The sequence below is a fragment of the Telmatherina bonti genome (genome assembly GCF_933228915.1).
Source record: "Telmatherina bonti genome assembly, chromosome: 9".
Classification (NCBI taxonomy): Eukaryota; Metazoa; Chordata; class Actinopteri; order Atheriniformes; family Telmatherinidae; genus Telmatherina; species Telmatherina bonti.
In genome coordinates, this window is record NC_136627.1 from 20,632,174 (window position 1) to 20,653,691 (window position 21,518).

The window sequence follows — 21,518 nt, forward strand, 5'->3', positions numbered from 1 at the left end:
TAGTTGCCAAAAGTAGCAGTACTTTTAGCGTTACATACCCAAACAGAGTGGTAGACAGGGTTATTGGACATGTTGCTGTACCAAATGTTACAGCAGGCAAACTAATAGCGTCTATTCATAAGAGCTGTAAACAAAACCCATGGGTTGGTTACCCAAACCTTAACTCCCTTGTTTTTTCCAAAACTCCTTGGTCACGATTGGAAACCTGATGAGTTCAAGGTGACTTTACAAAGAATAAAGTCACCTCATAAATTCATAAAAGAATTAATAAAATAATAAATAATCAAATATAGCAAAGCAAGAAAATCGCATTAAGGTTCTCTTGGCTGAAATGCAATAGTGAAGCAGAAACCGTTCCAATGATGAGCTACATTAAGCCCAGAGTAGATTTTGCATTGTGTTTTCTTGTGCTTAACTTTTTGAATCAGGTTGTTTTAACTGTATGATTGTCAGGATTAATAGAAATGGCTCAGGCTAGCCCTCTTTTATCCTCACATTGCTTTTTGCTCTCACTGTCACTCACTATATCACTCCATGAACAAATCTGAAACTACTTATTCCTGCAGATCCATCCATCTTCTGCTGCTTATCCGGGGTCGGGTCGCAGGGGCAGCAGCCTAAGCAGGGAAGCCCAGACTTCCCTTTCCAGCCACATTTGCCAACTCTGGGGGGGTCCCATGGCATTCCCAGCCCACCCCACCAGGTCTTACTGTCATTGCCCACTTAAGCATTACAGTCACCCAGCAGAACAATGGAGTCCCCAGAAGGAGCACCCACCAACACTCCCGTCCAAGGACTCCAGAAAGGGTGGGTACTCTGAACTGCTGTTCGGTGCATAAGCACAGACAACAGTCAGGACCCGTCCCCCCACCTGAAGGCGGAGGGAAACTTCCCTTTCATCAACCAGGGTAAACCCCAATGTACAGGAATCAAGCCGGGGGCTAGTGAGAATGCCCACACCTGCTCGGCGCCTCTTACCAAGGGCAACTCCAGAGTGGAAGAAGGTCCAGCCCATCTCGAGGGGTTCCAGAGTCCAAGCCAAGCATCAAGGTGTGTCCAACTATATCTCGTCATAACTGCTTAACCTACCGCACAAGTTCAGGCTTTTCCCCACCAGAGAGGTTACATTCCGTGTCCCTAGATCCAGTTTCTGCAGCGGAGGATTGGACCGCCAAGGTCTCCACCTCTTGCTGCTGCCAAGCTTACATTGCACCCAACCCCTATGGCTCCTCCAACAGATGGTGAGCCCACGGGAGGTAGGGCCCATGTAACCCTTTCCGGCTGAGCCCGACCAGTCCCATTGGTTTAAGGCCCGGCCACCAGACGCTCGCTCTCGTGCCCCACCCCCAGGCCTGGCTCTAGAGGGGGGCCCCGGTGACCCACATCCGGGCAAGGAAACATTTCCGCCCATGGCCGATATCATCACAGGGGTCTTTGAGCAGATATTGTCTTTGAGCAAATTCCCGCAGATATATATAGTAAATACCTGCAGGTCAAGATGTATTTATTCTGCTACCTGTACTCACTTATCAACTAAAAAAGTTTTCACACAATCATTTGAAATGTAATTTCACTGTCAAACTTTACGTGAATAGAAGTAAGAAAAACAACAGCAGCCAGAGAACCTAAATACCCGGACCAGAACTGAGTGCTCTCCTGCCTTTTTTTTTTCTTTCATTGCATGGTACAGTAAAATCCTGTTTGACTCAGCCTGTCCCTTTTCTGTCTTTATATTCTATTGATAACAATGAACCCTTTTTTTATAGGCAGAATCATTGCAGCTCAAATTAAGCAATCAGACATAACATTGCTGTATGTGTTTTTTATTATATTACACTCATTCATAAAATGAGGAGTGTCAGGCTGTTCTCATGAAGAAAAAGTGTTAATGCTCATCAAATCATATGTGTTGATGAATGATATTTTTACAGTTTTGCACAGCATTACTTGCTGAGAGTCCTGTGATTTTACCCTGATCCTAATCATTTGGTATTTCATTTAAATGCATGAAAGCCACAAAAAAGAAAATACATTTCAAAGTTGTGAGCTATTTAAATGTATGTTGGGAGTAAAGTCTATGTTCTTTTTTTGTCAGACAGATTAGAAAATAAAGGTTTTTGTTATCTTGACATATTTGGACTACATCTGTGGTCTTCTGCAGAAGGGTTATGTGATGCTACTGTGATCTGTGACATGTTGGGAGTACAAACGAGTATCATGTGGTTTTTAATTTAATGTCTTTCCAATATTTTTTTTCCACAGAAGGGTTTAAATATCTTTTGAGAGTGATTATAGCGACTGAACAATGCATTTCAGTCAATAAGGGAAAAAAACAAAACAAATGTCTGTACATCCATAATGACAGTCAATAAAAATACTTATGAATAATGAATTCATTAGTCCTGCACACAGTGTGTGATCCATCCACACAAATGATTTAACAATAATTTATGATGTAAATTGTTTGCCTGACTTTCAAATGACTTTATTGAGCAAGGAAGTGTGTCGGTAAGCATGCAAGGCTGCAGACATGTTATTGTTTACACTAATAAGAGATTCTGGCAGACCAATAATTTGCCTGCAGTGATTGTAATACCTTTTAGAATCAAATAGATTCACTTCAAAGTCCGACTGAGATAGCACTAAAATAAACTAGAAGTGCTCAGGGAGCACAGATTGTCAAGTCATTGTAATTTTTCTTGATTTGCCAATAATTGTGGGCTACGATGGCAAAATGATCTTTATGTGCCCATGGGCAGGTGCAAACCGACATTTTACCATGGTAGCTTGTCGGTAAAATCGAACCATGCATCATACCTGCATTCATGTGGAAGTGTGCAACTTGCGCTTTCTCAATCATTTTTTGATAGAAAATGATCCACATTGTCATAGAGTTGTATGGACACCCTCCGCATCAAAGCTAGAAAAAGATATGCGATGAAGCTAGCCACAGTCAGACTGAACCAATGCCCTCTTGTCTATCCGCCATCACATGACAACAGACTTTTGTAATTGTTACTGTCAACACAGTATTCTTGGCATCTATACAAAAATATTCACAAGTTATAAACAGTATTATCATAATCACCAGTAATGAAAAAATAAATAAATAAAATGACCTGAACCAACAGTCAAATATTTCTAAGGACTCCAAGATGTTCCATCAGCACTGACATGCTTGATATCTGAGTGTGGGCTTTTGTGTTTTTGGTCGTTCGAGGAACGATCTCCTGCTGTCTGTGGAACAACTATGTTTATGGAAGCCAACCAAACTTAATTTTTTGGCAAATCAAATAGGATTATGTTTTAGCAAGCCTGTATTAAAATCCTTTAAAAAAAAAATCCTGGATCCAGGCAGTGATCCAGATGACCCCCACAATCTAATCACTTGTTCCTTATCCTATTTTAAATTCCTGAAAAATTTCATCAGTTATGTTGCTGACAGACAGACAGACAGACAGACAGACAGACAGACAGCAACACCGCCAAAAGCAAGTCAGCCTTGAACTGTATGTATTTATGTAGAAAAACATACATTTTAAAAGTGTGAATGAATGTGAAAAAAGCACAAAGTAACTCAATCCCAAGCTAAAAAAAAATCATTACAGAGCAGCTGTTTGCTTTATAAGATATTTTGAGTGCACTCTTAAAGACACAGCCCAGAACTTTTGTCATTTTCCCCGTCACGCGCCCCTACCGTAATCTTACATCCTACTTGACCTGTTAGCTCTCTCCAACCAGCAAATGATGATCTTATGATGACTCTTTTGTCCCTTTCGCTATTTTAATTTCCTTGCGCTTTGCTAAATTAGCAACGTTGCGTGTTCAAAACAGCCAGTTCCTTATTATATATTGAAACGAAACATCATGTTGCATCTCGTATGTTAAAGTTCTATAGTGTGGCTTCTCAGCCTCCGGACGCTGCTGGGTAGAACCAGCTCTAGAAATACACGATAGATGTCACTGTGTCATCGAACAAGTCTTGGACTTAAGGTCAAAAACTTACGTAATGAATCTTTAATGTTTTAATTTCTGCTAATTTTATGTGCAACATTTTTACCCAAGGTAAATGTAACAAACTTGTGACCACCCCACCCTCCCTCCACCTTCCGCTTTGCTCCCTTGACTCGCAGATGTCTTAGGATATTTTCCTCCAACGTGACATTTACCAGTTTTTATGGGGGTGTAATCATGATTGTCTGACTGAATCAATCCAGATCCCAGGTCAAACTAAAAGCTGCTTTGCTATGAAATGTTGTCAACAAAACACCTGCCTGCATCCTGGCTGGCTAAACAGATAATGTTGAAAACTTCCCTGAGGCTGCGTTGTTTGCTCATAGCCATTTTCTTTCCTTGCCTATGAAAGTCTTCACCAGTGTTATATCACTACTTAAAGCAAGAGAAAAGGAGACATCTGATGGACAGACAGTGAAGAGGTGTATTTAGACTTTAAGATACATGAATATTTGTCTTATTTTGTAGTTGCTTTGCTTTGTGATTTAGTCTCTCTCCATGATGTGTAGATTTAAACAATATTATCACCAGTTGATCAGTTTTAAGTCATTGATTCATATTTTTAGATTTATGGATATCTGTTTTCCTCCAAAACATTTCTCTGTTTCTTTAGTCAATTTCCTTTGTAAGATCCGGCCAGGGGCAAGAAACACAAATGAGCCCTTTAGCCAAATCTGGCATTTTTGTTTCATTTAATATGTTCCGTCCCTGTCACATAAACAAAGTAAAGTGTAGAAGTTAAGGAGTCACCCCGGCACTGAAAGAACAAATAACACACAGGAGTGGGAGTGAATTTTCTCTCACCTGTGCAGAGATTGTCACTAGAAGAGGTAATGAAACAGATCGTTAAGCCAGGGAAGTTCTCTAATGGTCTTGTTGACAGCAATTAGAAAGGCATTCGTTACAGTATTCCCCTCATTAGGTTACAGATCACTCACTCCAGGAGAAACTTCAGACTCTAAATGTGCTCTAAACTACAGGGCAGGACCCAATGTTGGTGGAGGGCCAAGGTGACTGCTGGTGGGTGACCATATGTCACACTAATTACTGAGCCAGGGTCCTTGGATGTGAGACCTTCTCATTTGGGTCTTGTTCGGCTAGTTTAATGTGATAATCAGCTGATTACTCACCTTTTTAAGCAGGCCTTGAGGGATGTGAGAGAGGCCAGTAGAGGTCCACAAGATCCTCACTAATCCCCCTCTTGTAGAGCAGGAGATACAGGACCAGAGCAGTAGCAGACTTATAACTGAGTAGTGTAGTACTGTTTGGTTTGGATGAAATTGGTGTAAAACTCCAGTTTTGGTCCACTAGGTCCAGGTTTGTTCAGTTCTGTCCATGGGAATGCATTCAGTTTAGGTTTTCTTAATAATGTGTGTGTTTCCACAGATAAATTCTAATCCAGAGATAACAGGGTCCAGTCACCATTGAGATGCAGTTCCAGTTCAACCCTGCAAGGATCAGCTCAGCTCAGGAACTTTAAAAAGAATTGTGATATTCAACGTTGATTAAAAGAGTGGAGCAAGCTTTCTTCAGACTTCAATATGTTCAGTCTCCTCATGTTAATATCCAATGCCAAATCCACCAAGACCCCCTTCCTGTGGGATACAACTCCTCCTCTGTGCAATCTTTTCCAGTGTATGTCCAGCTTGTGTGTGATTATCTTACGCATCCCACTTTGCTTTGATCCACATCCATTCTGTTTCTAAAATCCACTTAATGACCGTCCGTGCATGCTGATATCATCCCAGATGGTGAGAAGTTATTTTATATTTTCTATCCATCTTCCTCATGCCTCTTAATGTCACTTTTCAGAGTGAGGAATTGGCCTCCCATTAAAATTCCAAACCAGACTTGAGAACCAGGGTACTTGAAAGTAAATCATACGGCATAGTTCTATAACCCCATGATATTCAAGGAAACAAAAGAATGGTTGCAGTAAACATGAGATGCAAGGAGATGAGCATTAGGGCTGTTTTTTTTTCTCCAGGGGTTTCACCAGCTTCTTCTTCCCTCTTGCAATGTTTATTGTCCACATGTGCCAGACCAACAGCGTCAGGGGTCTAGAAAACAGGAGAGCAAGAAGAAGGTTTACAAGTAGAGCAGAAAAAAGGTTTAGCCTACCATGTTTGGGGAGGACAGAAATTATTGAAAAAGAATTGTAATCTTTGTTCTAAAGAGGAACTTTTAGAACAAAGAGGCTGAACTGAAATCAAGGATCTGGAACATCGGGTTTCAACAGAGGGACAGAAGAACAAGGTTAGGGGTAAAAACTGTTAACGCGTTAACAGCAGGTAATTCAAACACAGAGACTTGTATGTTCAGGGATGCACCTTTTGCTTTTGTATGCTATGAACATGCAAAAAAGAAGATAAAATGCTTCAACAGTGTTTTAGTTTGAAGTACATTTCTCTCGTTTTTCTTGCTTTGACTGAACATGTTTTTCAAAAAGCTATAATCAGCAGTCAAAACTTTCATACCATTGTAAGTATGACTATCCCCCTCAAGGAATACGGTGCTAAATTAATATGAAACTGGAAAGACTGAAGGTTTAAATACCCCCTTTGCTTATTTTATCTGCCTCTGTGCTTACCTCCAAACAGAACTTTGATGGGACGCTGTTGACGATCATTCAGCGTTTGGGTTATTCTTTTTAATTTCAAGAACATGTTTGTATCCAGTTCTAAATGTCACAGAAACCCAGTTGTGCACAGGTTAGCGTTTTTATGACTCAGAGGTATCCTTGTTGGAATACAATCAAACTGAATAACTTTAATCACTTGTTTTTTTGCAGAGCTGTTAGAAAATATAAATGCTGCCTTGCGAAGAATGAATGCCAAAATAAGCAAAGTTTGCTGACAACGCAGAGATGTGCGATAGCTGGGAAAGTGATGTAGGTGTAGCTTGTCCTGGCAGGAAAAAAAAAAAGGCCTCAGTTGTTATTTGTAATGTGTGCGATTGGCGGGAGAACATTTCTTAACTGCATTTGTCAGGGGAAATATTTCTTAGCTGAATTTATGTGCAGCCGTTGCTTATTATGTCAGTTAAAGAATGAAGCACAGTCTTTTTAATAGCTAAGTGTGAAGTCATCCATCACAACTATTGCACATCTCCTCTTTTTTTCTCCTCCATCATCCTCCACTCCAATCTTCTTCCCCTACGCAACATGCCAATGGATGAGGGAGATGTTGGCCATGAAGGTGGTATGTAATGCAGTGTGAGTGTGGTGAATTATAAGAAGGAGATGAGACATTAAAAATATAACTAGACAGCCAAAGCTGTTGTTAACTATATGGATATCAGTGGATATGGATAAAAACATCCTATATATGTGACTCATCAGTTCTTCCAACAAAAGATCACAATACACACCACCAGTCAAAGGTTTGGACACACTTTCCCATTAAATTTAATGGGAAAGTGTGTGACTTGTAGTGTAAATGTATAGGCATTGAAGTAAACAGGAAACCTTGACATGATGGTAAGCAATTCGACTACTTTGTTCAAGCAACAGCTCCAGATATGAAACAGATTGAATGCCACATAAAGCCCAGAAGGTAGCAAATAGCCAGACGTTGAGTGATTTCTGGTTAAAATGATTCCCAAAAATCATTCCATAGTATAGAATGTATGTTAAACTTTTTCACTCAACTAACAGACTAAACTGTACAGGTTTAGAAATTATCTGATCTATGTTGTAATCACTGTCAAAGGTAGCATTTTGAATAATCTGCTATTCAGTTTTTAATCTTAATGTCTAAAACTCAAAGGAATTGAAAGCAGATATTGTTACTTCGCCTAGTGAAACCAACCACAAAGCAAGACAGAAAAACAGTCAGACAACCATGTGTCGCACAGGACTGGGGCTGATTTGGGGAACAACTGGTTAACAGCGAACAGGGGGAGAGGAAATGGAGTAGAAGACGGTGGGAGGAAAAAGAAAAACCCAGGCAGTGCAATTCATTACTCTGTGTGTGTAGTAGTGGCACGATGTCTTTGTGAGGCCAAGAGACCTTCAGATCTTAAAGTCTCTCCATTCGACACTACGAGGCCGTCTGTCATCTGCTGCTGGAGGCATCCAAAAGTCAGAGATACAAGAGAAATGGAGAAGGAAGCAGAGCAGAAACAGAGAAGAGACAAGAAGAAAAATAATAAGAAACAGTGAAAAACACTGACTCGGATGCACTTCAACAAGAGAGGATAAGTGGGGGAAACAGATAGAGGAAGTAGAAAAGGGAGGAGGAGAGAAAGCATGTGGGGGAGCATTGAGAAGACAGCGGGAGGGGGAAAAGATGGCAAAGCCGAGAGGAGAATAGAGAGAGACAGGTGGCAGTGAAGAATGAGGTCGGGCATACAGGATGACACTGAAGGGGGTGATGACAGATTAAAATACAGGGCGGACAGACAGGCTTCAGGGTCACGGAGGGGCCAGGAGAGGAACACACTTGTATTTTACACAGACTTGCACATTCTCGTGTCGTATCATTTCTCTATCCTGCCTAACCTTGCATGAACATCTGTCCCAGCTCAAGGCACTTCAACACGCAGATGCTTTGCAGAGACCTGCAAGGGGTTAGTAGCTGACTCTTATTTTACACACTAGCACTTTAAAAAATGTTGGTTTTTTTTTTTTGTTTGTTTTTTTTCATCCAGTGAGGACATTTGATTTGGAAATTTAATGAGGAAGACCTAACATTAACCTAGCTATAAGTCTAAGCTTGTTTACTTTATGGGTATTATTTGTTTTCTTGTGTTGTCTTTGGTCGCTAAAATAACCTTGTACTGAGATTTTGCTCCCAGAATGTGATAATCTGCACGCATACACACATTCAATGTTTGCTTGGATGTTCTAAAACTAAAAACAGTTTGCTTGACATAATCATACCATGTTTGTGTCAAGCATAAATTAATTACTGTTAATCCAGCTAGAAAATTCCACACAGTTTAAAAATTCACATAAGGCATCCCTGTTTCATGAACTCAAGCTCCAAGGTAGCGTCATTAGCGTGAACATATTCTCTGCTGGGCATCTAGTCATTGATTATTTTTAGAGAAGAAAACTACAACCTAGTTTTGCAAAGACTGTTTTTAAATGCAAATCTACATACATCTACAATTCTACATAACTCTATATGCAAATAAACTTCAAATATGTTCATTATGAGATGCATTTTGTGAATTCCTCTTATCTTTGATGCAAATGGTCTGCATAGTTCCATAGTGCATGCCGAAGGCAGGTTTACTCTTCCACAGGAGAAACTGCCCTTGAGCTGCTAGAAATGTTTCATTTTGATGGCTTTTCTACTGTTACTTATCAACATCACAGTGGTGCCCATTTGCATAATGCTTGCCTACTAGCTAGTCTGGCACACCTGAAACAAATACACAGCTGCCACTTCTTGATTTATCAGCAGACCAATCAGAGCTGACTGGGCCTTATGGGAGGGAGTTCTTAAAGAAACAAGTGCCGCAGAAGGAAGATGCCAGAAACATTACTTTACAGACATGCATAGAACATTAATTTTTTAATATCAATAGCCAATAAGCGCATCTCCAAATGAAATATTTAGCCCATAATGGTGCATTATTGACACTCAGTCAGTCATTTTCTGAACCCCTTGTCCAAGTGAAGGTCACAGTGAAGCTGGAGCCTTTCCCAGAAATCATTAAGCAGGAGGCAAGATAGACCCTGGACAGGTCACCAGTTCATTGCAGAGCAAAAAAAAAAAAAAAAAAAAAAAAAAAAAAAAAAGTCATGAAAAATAATAAGCAGAAATGTGGTGCAGTCGAATTTAGAAAGAAAGGCGGATTTTCCAAATACTTTGTTAAGCTAACTTAGACTGCTGAGTTCTCTGCTCAAGTTATTATTATTATTTTTTTTTTACAGAGTACTAAAGTTATAGTTCTTTTAACTCCAATTCTTTACTCCAATACTTACAATGAATTACGAAGAAGATTGTTTGGGCAATTTTTAATTCTGAAAGGCAATTTTTAATGTGTTCCTGCCTTTAAAACTGTATAATTTTAAAAATACAGAAAAAAAAGAAAAGAAAAAGATTTATGAATACGTTGAGAGCTTAATTAAAAGAAAATGATTTTTTTTTTCATGTTTGGCTACATGTTCTCAGTTATGGACAGTTACCAGTCTCTCTGTGTATCTGTCAGATGCTCTTTTCCTCTGGCGGCCTGACTCACTGCAGCACTTTGTTTGATCAGATCAATGTTGCCTTTCTCTGCATTGCAGCAGCCGGTAAAACACATCAGACACAATTACACCCCATGAAACCCAAACAGCCTCTGTACAAACACAGAAGTTTTATCCTTCTCTATAGGTTGCCCTCAAAGTACTAGTGATCCTAGAATCAAAGAAAGGAAGCAACAAACACAAATGGCCATCGGTAACTTTTTCCTCCTGGGCAAACAGTAAAAAAACAAAATAAAAGGCCTGACTTTCTGTTTTGTTGTTGTACGGTTTGCTCTTTGGAAGAGCCTTTGATGGACAGACTGAGGTTAGAACTATTAATTGTGACTGAGGGGGAAATATTTGGGATTTTGACTTGGGGTGGATTGTTAGTGGTAAATAAATCAATCAATAAATAAATACCCCAAAACAAAAACAAAAAACACATTTGTCATCACACTGCAACATTTCGAGCTTGTTACAGCTCTAATGAGCATTCCATAAATTCTCCCCTTGATAATTCAACTTTGGCCCCCAACCTCTCATTTAGAGGAGAACTTCACAGAGACAACTCAGACTGTGAGCTGTGTCAGAAATGAAAAGATCAACCGGAAAAAAGATTATTTACAGACAATTATTGTGAAAACAATTTAAGTATACTTGCAGCCAGTTACCAGTATAGCCCATTTCTTAGTGTGCTGTATGACAAAATAACAAATGCTTGATGTCTCTTTTGCCTTTAATAATTACGGATGAATGTGCATAATATCAAGTATGTTCTTCAAATCATACGGTGTTAAAAATAAGCAGCCAGACTGTAGAACCTGTAAAGTTCTCAGAGGTGAAACAGGTTCCTGAACCTGCTGGCTTAGCTTCTCTTCACTCCAACTATCTCTGCTTCCATGCATCACCACGACTCTCAATAAGCCCTAATTTAAAGTCTCTCACAGAGGCCAATTGAATGACATATCAGTGGCTGATAAAGTATTTAACCATAGCTGCTTAAACGACTCATGTAAAAAAGGTGTCTCCGTTCGTTTCAATGAAACGCTCATTTTCTTCAGTGGATTAATTTTAAGAGAGAAAATGTACTGGTGTAGGATTAGAACATAAAAGACCTACCTGAAAAGAAATTACATATTCTCTTGAGGGATTCATGTTATTGCAACTTTGTGAGCATATAAGGTCATTTAACGAGTTTGAACAGAGGAAGTCAGGGCTGAATACATAAAAATAACTTTTGTCTAACAATCCCTGTGGGAAAAGGCTTTGTTACATTCTTTAGATAAAAGCAGTTTCACTGCAGTGTGGTGCACGTTAAACAAAATGTTGATGTCTTAATTGTTCAAAGCTCTACTCTGAGAATTATTTATTTCTACACTGTATTCCAGTCAAACAATATAACGGATAAAATGTGCTAATATTTATTTAACACAGTAAATCAAAGCAAATGCACTTGACTTAGTGCATCTGAGAGGCAGCAGCTGCCTGCTATTCCAGCTGTCCTTGACAGTCAATGTAAAATGTTAATGTTGATACACAGAGTTTTAATTTTTGTCAGACATCTTCACTTGTGTCTTGTGTATCCAGTATGGTGGTTGAGAAGTGGTGATTAGGAATCGTTTTGAGGTTTGAGGTTACGTTACCTTGAAACCTTCCAATCAATTGGTCAACCATGATCATCTCGGCACACCAATGCATTTCACAGTCAAAGGTTAGTTGCATTTTTTTCATGCAAGTGCATAATAATCCAAAACATATCATCACACCTACAACAGTGTCTGAAAAAGAGAAAGATTAAAGTGTAGTAAAGACCCAGTTAAAGTGCAGATCTAAACCCAAATGAATGTGATGGGACCTAAAAGATCAAATTTCTGCCATAATTTCTCCACAGGCATGTGAGGCCAATATCATGGAGATAAAGCTGGTTAAATTGTGGATCTACATGCAGGTAATGATGTGGTGCCATTTTTGCCATTTTGGCTGCCATACGTTGTTGCTTGTCGATGGTTTTATCAATCTGATTTTCAGCTATGCTAACAGCCAGATTAATTCATTGAGAAATAAAACATTACAGTCAAGACTGTGCTGTCCTCTTCATGTAGTTATATTCCACACCTCTTAATTTTATATTCCTGCAGTCATGATAACAGCTTCATCATAAACATCTTTTTTTTTTGTCTGCATCAGCTTCAATTTTGATTTATTTTCAGCACACCAGTAGCGACTTCAGTGAAAACCATAAATACAAGAAAGATGAAGAGATTAAATTACAGTGAATGAAGGTCTGAAGCTCGAGTAGCACTAAATGTTCTGAAGCTGGAAATTTACCAGTGCAGTAAATTGGGTTGGTGCTGCACTCAGCTTTGGTCTGTCATTTGCACTCACTGGAACATCTTAAGAAATTAGATTTTGATAGCAGCACAGACTGAGATTTCTAATCTGTAGGTGTCACCGAGGCGTGTTTTCATCATTCATCTTGGCTGCACTGTCCAAGGTCACCCACCTCGCTTTTGTTGTCATTTTACTGACGTTTATCCACTTTCATTTCCCATGTTTTTCTCTGACTATTTCAGTCATAAATCATCGTGAAAAACTTTGTTAAAAAAAAGAAGTAAAGTATGAACTGAACTGTGGCTTGGTGTGATCTCTGATATGATTTGTACCAAAAACAAAGTGCTTTTGTAGTTTTGTTGTGATCTCCAGTTAACAGCAACAGTTTTGTGTTTGACAGATCTTTTCACTGCTTTTATACTTATATATAAGTTCAGTAGTTGCCTTAAGCATTAAAAAATAGTCTGTTAGTATTGAATCTGATTATTATCTAATTCTGATTAAATCATGATTACAGGCACATCTATGTGGTTTGGCAGACTTTAAAAAGATCCCTGATTGTCTTCACTTGTTGGCCTTAACATGCGGTTATTACCTTTTTCCATTTATAAGAACTTTTACTGATACATGAAAACTACAAGCTACTTTAAAAATCATTTGCATTTACAATATTATTAACCGACTTCGGTTGCCATTATTTTACTTGTGCAATGCATTCTGGGAGAAGAGCAGGTGGTGAAGGCAAATGAGACTTGTTTGTGCATGGTTTGATTTTCTTTTCATCTTGAACCATGGATCAATAAAAACGATGCTACTCTGAGATGCTTTTGGTTTCATTTTCCAGTCAAAGGTAAAAAAAAGGCAGCAATGTGAATTTTCTCCATTTTCTGAGTGATAAAAATGGGAAGACCTGAAGGGAATAAAAACCTGTGGATAGACACAGCTTCCAGAAGACATGTTCATGTTCTCCACAGCTTTTTACTTCTTTGAGTCAATTCATTGACCCTAGCTATGCTACAGTAATCAAAAATACTTTAAAAGTAGTTCACGGGAAAGTTGCTAAAACGTTAATTAGACCAGCAGTATGGCAAAGATGACACTGGGTTTTTTTTTCTCTTGCCCCAGTCCAACTTGTTCCCTTGAATGTCTTCAGGTTAGTATTCTGGGACAGATATTGAGAACTTTGGAAAATGAAATTATCTCCAAGTACTTGTCTAACTGTCTGAGGCGCGTTAAAGGACAGCTCTTTTAACATGTTAGCATTTAGCATTAGTGAACTCCCCTCTTCTCCACACCCATTACACAGCATCGTTTATTTCTACTGACAGCTGTTAGTCTGAGCTTTTAAATAACAGCAAAGAGCATGGTACTGTTTTGAATTTATTTTTTTAGTTTCCTACACTGCTTACTAATTTTAAGGCTTTATGGTTTGTTTGTTTGTTTGTTTTCTTTACCATTTTCCATTATCTATAAATGGAGCCTGATCATTTGCAGGAGCACAAAACAAATGAGATTGAGTTTGAAGAAGATTTTATCCAAATTATAGTGCTGTTAATTCCTGGTTTCTTGCTTTACAATCTGCTGGGGAGGAAAATTCTTCTTCTGACACAATTGCAGCCCTATGGACTGAAGCCCAACATATTTCATCCTCTGTCTCTTTCATTATCTAGAGGGCACAATCATTTCTCTCATATTAATCCTCTTTTTCACACTCACTCGGTTTTCATAGTTCCTCTCTTCGTTAATATTTTCAGTTTCACAGTGTTTTACAGTGTATATTTGTCACATATATCTCTTTGTGTTTTACTGTATCTCTTTTTGTGTCCCCTCGATATATGTGTCCACCTACTCTCTTCCTGTTGAATCCTTACCGTCTCCCTTACCAGAATTGAAATTATTCCTCCTAGTTCAGCAGCTTGCCCTCTCTATGTCTATTTCTAGCCGCCCTATCTGTCACTCTATACCTGTCAGTTCCTTGGGAGAGGAGAGCTCTTTGGCGACAGATGGTGGTCTGATTTTCATCTCAATGGCAACCCTGGAGGAAAAGCGGGCCTTGGTTGGTGAGAGTAATTCCTCACTGGTCAAAGAGTCTGTCTTTGCTGCAGCGCTGTGTCCACTGTTTTCTTCTTGTACCAATGCCACTGTGTCTCTCATCGCATTGCTAGGTGACATGGCCCTAGATGGTGATAGCACCTGATCGTCTTGACTGTCTGTAATCTTTGAGGCAGAGCGAGGTAGGACTTGGACCTGACTGCCTCCGCCTTGTCCGTTGCTCTGTGGTCTTGGTGCTGTCGTCGTCATGACTGCTTTTCCGTGGCCTGTGCCTTGGTGGCTGTAAACCTTGTATCGGATCATTAAGATGATGATAAAAACCAGTACAGATGCAACAATAATCCCTCCAATGATGATGATCATGGTACCGCCTAAGAAGTGGCTGTGCAGTGCTTGACACTGGCTGAACTCTGTGTTTGTAGTGAATGACAGACAGCCCAAAGGACGCGTTGCAGTCAATGAAGTGATGACATCATCAAACACAGCCAGGACACACAGGTCATAGCTGCGTCCAGGGGCGAGGTCCCGAACCAGGAAGTCGTTGCTGCTGGATGGAATCATCCTGCCATGACAGAAAAACCAAAAAGTTTGTGTTATAGGTAAGTTTTAGTAATTCTATATTCAACAAACATTAATTTAAACTGTACATAAAAGAGACTGATTGATTCACATCCAACCCTTATTGGGATAGTTGTAACTGAATACTGCAAGTCAGCTGGGGCTGGAATTCAACAGACGTATAAAATATTACATAGAAGTTAATGAATTATGAAATTTTATGGGATTCATTTTCCAAAGACAAATATTTTTTGTTCAATTAGCCCTGGAATCCGGCATATATTATCACTTCTTCAGAGTAAAACATTAACTTTCCAAATGGCATTTCATTAAAGGTTCCATTACTGTGTTTTGACTAACTAGATATTTTTAACAATCCTGGAAAAAAAGTCTTGTCTTTCCAGATAGATTTCTGGAAGTGCAATTTTTGTTTTGAGTAAAGGATGCACCACATTTCTGAACTGCAGCTGAGTCACTATGGAGGAGGTTGGTTTGGATGATGAGGATGCAGGCATACATGTGACAAATACTGAAATTAGCATCCAGAGCACACATATAAAGTCTTAAAAAAAGTGATACAGTCGTCCTCAAATATATTCATCATACCCTTTCACTAAAGAAAAGGCTGAATTTACAACAGTCACTTAAATAACTGGAGACTTTAAAAAGAACAATAACTAAAAGTTAGTTAAATAATAATTTAGTGACATAAAAAAAACACTTTTTTTCCATTTAATTGAATTGAAGAGAAAAACAAACAAACAAACAAACAGATAAATCCATCATTGACAAATTACAGCACTTTTTTGATGAACAGTTTGACAAAATACCTGTCAACAGGGGCAGAAGTCTGATTGAGATGTACAGAAAAAACCTGACTGTAGTAGAAAAATCAAAAGACTGTTCAACAAAACATTAGTTTTTGTCTGATGCGACATATATTATTTTATCATATGTGTTTGTTTCTTTTTCCTTCTTTAATGGAGGGTATGGCCCTGCGATGGAATGGCGACCTTCCCAGGATGTGCCCTGCCTTTTGCCCAAATGACTGCTGGGCTCCAGCTTCACCACAACCCTTCATTGGACTAAGCGGTTTCAGAAAATGAATGAATGAATGAATAATGGAGAGTATGAAAAATTTGAGAATGACTATATCAATTCTATAGCATCTATCTGTTTTGAAATAAGTTTTATTGTGCAAATTTAACCAACAGTGCTGGAAATTAAGCAAAAGTTCCCATAGGTGCTTGATGTCCCTCCTTATAGACTGTGTATTAAAATATGAAAGCTGCTGCGGTGACACATACGTTATCATTACATATATCCATGTTGTGCTGCCTGAGGCACCAGAGTCACCTCACCAGCCTTATTTCCCCACAGAGCTGGAACTCATTAGTCTGTGATTTGACAAACACACACACACACACGCACACACACACGCACACACACACACACACACACACACAGATCCATACCACATGACTGCAGAAACCACCAGTTTCTGATCAAACAAATTTGGCTCTTCCATTGGTAACCATTTTCTCTGCCTTTCAGAAGGTAAATACTGTAGATCCAATTTTATTACAGCTTTCCTGGTGGAATTCAGGAGAACCACCACGGCAAATGTGAGCAATGCTTGCTCTGCGCTTAGCTTTTACTTTCCTTATCTGTACTTCCTCAAGGGGCTCTCAACTATAACTAGAGGGTTAGTGAAACACCCATTCATTCCTTACTAATTTATAATAATAACAATAATAATAATGATGACAATACATTTTAATTTCCCTCAGGTATAAATTGACTATTTTTCATATAATCATGGCTACATTTTATATCAGCGATATTTCCCTCAGGTTAATTAATTTGTTCCCACATGTACTGTAAATCTTCCTTTGCCTATCATCATACCCTAAATGTATTCTTCCCTCTCAGTGGAACCAGACTTTACAAGAAAGACAAGACAAAAAAGCATGGGTAGGAAGGCAGTGTGTGTATGTGTGCTCCTGTTTGTGTGTATGTATTGTGAAAGCCAGTGGGCATTGTGGTGTTGGCCAGCTCAGTCTCACTGCCAAGCTCATAGATAGCATTGAACCCACACCAGGAAGTATTACAGTTACATGGGTTATTCTATGTATGTGTGTGTGTGACCTTATGAAGTGAAGCGATGTGACAGATCTGGACCGAGACAGAGATCCAGATTGGAACAGAACCAGAAAACTAACCGTCCTGATGTGTTGCTGGAGGGCAACAACATGGTTTCAGAGTAGAGCTGGGTTGTGGCTCTCGTAAACTATTTTTATGGTCGTGATGAAATAAACTAAGAGGATAAAACAAGGAAAAAACACCCCTGTGTAATATTCTGAATTTAAAAAGAAGGAAGAAACTGACTGAGTTCTCCTAAATGTGTCAGAGGATAATATGAACAACATCATTGCGTTGTGTCTCTGCTCTTATCTTTACAGTCCAAGCTAAATCACTTTACCTGGTGAGATATTTTCGGGGTTTTCGAGAAAGAGACTAGAACGGACAGCATCTTTTAGTGAATCTCAGAGAGTGCATTTGAATCTAAAAATTTTGTTGTGACACACTTCTCTTCATTTTACCAAGTACTTTTTTGAAAATAACGTACACCATAGTTTTGCTTTTGTGTGTTTCTCACGATGCAAAGTGAGGTGTGCAGAGGTGCCCTCAGGAGCTCAAAAGTCTGACTCAAAGCACATTATGTAAAAGTCGTGACTGATTATAATTAAATCGCCATGGAGACAGAAGAAGTGAGCTTCAATATTTGTGACAATATGAAAGAAAGTGCTAACTTTTCTGAACAAGTGCAGAATCTGTTGACATGAAGGAAGTCACAGAACGTTTAATCAAAAGGCTGAAATTAGGGAAAAAGGTAAGATTTTGATGCTATTCTTTTACATTTTAACTGCAAGCAGCAATGTTTGGATACCAGTGCTGCTCCTTGGGGTAGTATGAAGGGTAATGTGTTGTGTAACAAAAGAGAGAAAGTACTGAACAAGCTCCTGTGTGTACTGCTCTATAGTCCCAGCCAGTCCTTGACATTTCTTGCTTTGTTGCGACTTGCTTTCATTTGGCTTTGTTTCAGTCAGCTCGTTGTCATGTTGATTTGAATTCTTTTACCATGACAAGACTGATTGAACAAAATATGACAGCTACAACCTCTATGGGGCCTCAGATTCATGCATAAGAAACAATGTCTGGCGTTAAAACAAATACAAAGTGCAAAATTCATTTACATCTTCAAAATGGGTAAACTGGATTAAAAATATATAAAAACAACAATCATGGAGTTATAGAAACTAAGATTTTATTTTATGCAATATAGTGGTTCTATTTTTTCTCATTTATTTGCTCCTTTTATCCTGACCTATCCTGATAATGGTTTGGACTTACACCTGTAAACTTTTCAGATCACTGGTATATAATGGAAGTGAAGTCTTAGATATTAATTATTTTGCCATAAAACCTGATGAGTCAGGTGGAGCTAAAATCAGTGGACGTCTTTACACTGCATCGGCAGCCTTCGCCAATAGTCAGTATTACTTCGATCTACAGAGACTCTTTTGATTGTGCGGAGGAGAAAATCTGAAAAAATTAAGCTTCAAAATCCTCCTATGTGTCCCATTGCCTTGAAGTGCTTTTTCTTTATGGGAATTGAAATGGGTAATGTCCAGTGCCATGAGGGTTTTTTAAAAGGCAGCTACATTTGGACCAATGCACGAGCAGCAGGGTTGAACAGGAGGAGCTTTTGGAAAAGGATTTTAGTAAACAAAATACCAACATCATCTGACTTGTTTTGCTCGACTACTAAGATTTTTCTAAGAAGAAAAGAAAAGACACATTTTTGTCTCTTACTCTGTTTTTTTTTCCCATTCTTGGACAAATGCTTCTCTCACTTTTGATTATTTCCTGCTTGCTTTTAAACTTACACTTCTTTACCCAAGAAAATGTTAAATTGATGAGTAACGAGTGATAAAGATATTGAAGATTTAAAGCTATTGGAATGTTTACTGACTGTCCCTGAACATTATCAGGAATAAAATATCCTACCCAGTGATTGTATGTTCTTTCATATGCCTTTTCACCAGCATCTTTCTTATTTTTATACATCTAAAATGATGCAGTTGTGTCAGCAATGATGGTTCTTGTAAATGATAACTTTAGATACGACAAAGACTTCTGAGCCAATCAGAGACGCTTCAGCAAAACCATTTGACACCACAATCAGACCAAATGGTTTGTTCAGTTAATGGACTCACACAGACACACACACACACTCACTCACTATCATACATTCTGAGAGAGAGTTAAACAGCTTAATGGATCTCTTTTTCTCCCCTACAATTCAGTCTCACACACACCTACTGAGTGAAGCTAATGGTTTGTGTGAGCGCGAGTCTTTCACATGCTGCACACAAACAGATCAACAGTCAGTTGTGTTTTGTCATGCTGTCATTTATCCTTACACCCACAGGCACATATGCATAGACACACACACACACAGCACACATACGGATGTTCACCCACACACACCTGCACTAACGGCATAGATCCCTTCAATAGCACAAATATACAAGCCGTCGTAATTGAATTGATGTGATGTGGCTGTGTGTAAATGTAGAAAAATGCAACGATGATGACAAAAGTCTTATTAATGTGTTTAAACAATTAAATAAGCTGATGTGTGCATAAGGTGACAACCTCTGAAAATAATCCCCATTTTTCAATTCATGCCTCATACTTCTTTAGCATGCCTGAGATTAAGCATGATGAATGGAAGCTTTGCACTGCTATAAGCTATTGTTGAACACTAAAGACAATATTTTGTCCATATTCTTTCAAAGCAGATCTTAGATGCATGGACCGTGTGGGTGTCACCACACACACAACAGCTGTTATGCTTCAGGTCGCTGCAGGAGAGACGCGGGTTTCAATGCAACATAAGAATAAGACTTGTACTTGCTCCTTGTTGAAGCTTAAATACTGAATCATTTACAACGGTGTTCATTTTCTTTAACATCCTTTTCAAGAGCTTTCTTTCTGTTTGACCGATTTTGCTTTAAAATGCATTTTAACACTGTACTTCAACAAATGGACCCTTCCTTATAAATGCATGTACTGACACTGGTACAAGGAAAGATGAAAACCAACCGAGTCTGACGATCTGATCTCATGACACAACATGTGTGTGTGTGTCAAGTGAGAATAACTACATTGTTCCTTACTTTATTCCCAGTGCAGATGCAACTTAAATTTCAATTCAACATCATGTCAAGAACCTTTGTCCTGCATCTCTATACCTAAACCAGGCTGATGTTGTTTACTTTTTCATGTTATGTTTTCCACAGATGCTTTTAGGGGGTCCTCAACTATGTCCTGTTGTGAAATGTCTTTGCAAGACAGCCGTTTTAAGATTCAGAACTACGTTTTTAACAGTTATTGAGCTTCTTCAAAACTCTCCCACTGGTGAATTAGAATGGTTGGGGTTAGGTGTTAAAAGTACTGGATTGAAAATAAACTTAAAGTGTATTCTTATGAGTAAATGTTACAACATGGTTGTACAGTTAAACCTAAAAGGATATGACTCCCACATCCCATGTCTGCAAAAAGGTGTGAATCAGCCTAGGAATACATTACTTTGCAAATTAAGCAACACATGCAAATATGCACTGCTTTACTTGTATCTGACAAGTGGAGAAAATATATAATATCACCTTCATCGTATAATATTTTCTTAATGATTACCCCCCTTCCCCCTTAATGCACTTCATCCCATCTGGCCCCTGTTTACTTAATGGTACTTAATACATAATTCCACCCCCAACATCAGCTTACTAGGAAGATTTCCCACTGTGAGCACAATGAGATTCCACAGTGGGCAGTTGGAACTGGGGAGCAACACATCTTCTCCATGGGCTGTGACAGAACAATCTGTCACCGCACACAAGCCCTCCTGAGTGCAGAGCAGCTATGGCAATGGTCCTATCTCTGCATATTTCTAGTTCACAGAAAATTGTCCGCATGTACAATTCTCCTTGCATGTTTGAAAGGCATCACATATTATCTAATCTAGCTGTGAATTTTATTAGTTGGTATATATTGTCTTGTTTTCTTGGTTTTTCATCTGCTTTCAACTTAATCCTGTTCAAATACTGGTAACAATTGTAGATTGATGTTGTTTGCCCAGATTATTCCTCGCTGCTTTACAGCAAAGCAAAACTTAAGTGTGCAAGTGCTCCATCTAAACGCTTGAACTTAGCAATAAAAAATAAATAAATAAAATCCCTACAAGGCTACACGGTGGCATAGTAGTTAGCACTGTGGCCTCACAGCAAGAAGGTTGCTGGCTCAATCCTCGGCT

The 21,518-nt window shown here is 38.9% G+C and overlaps 1 protein-coding gene across 1 annotated transcript in view; it reads right to left on the reverse strand.

Moving 5' to 3' along the window:
• Positions 1–8,026: 8,026 nt before the first annotated feature.
• Positions 8,027–21,518, reverse strand: part of LOC306760037 (leucine-rich repeat and fibronectin type III domain-containing protein 1-like protein) — a gene marked incomplete at both ends in the record, with an annotated part of 55,562 nt that continues 42,070 nt past the window's right edge. The window contains 2 exons of the mRNA XM_079245793.1: positions 8,027–8,079; positions 14,491–15,140. Coding sequence (XP_079101919.1) covers positions 8,027–8,079; positions 14,491–15,140 — 703 coding nt within the window. The remainder of the gene's footprint in view (positions 8,080–14,490; positions 15,141–21,518) is intronic.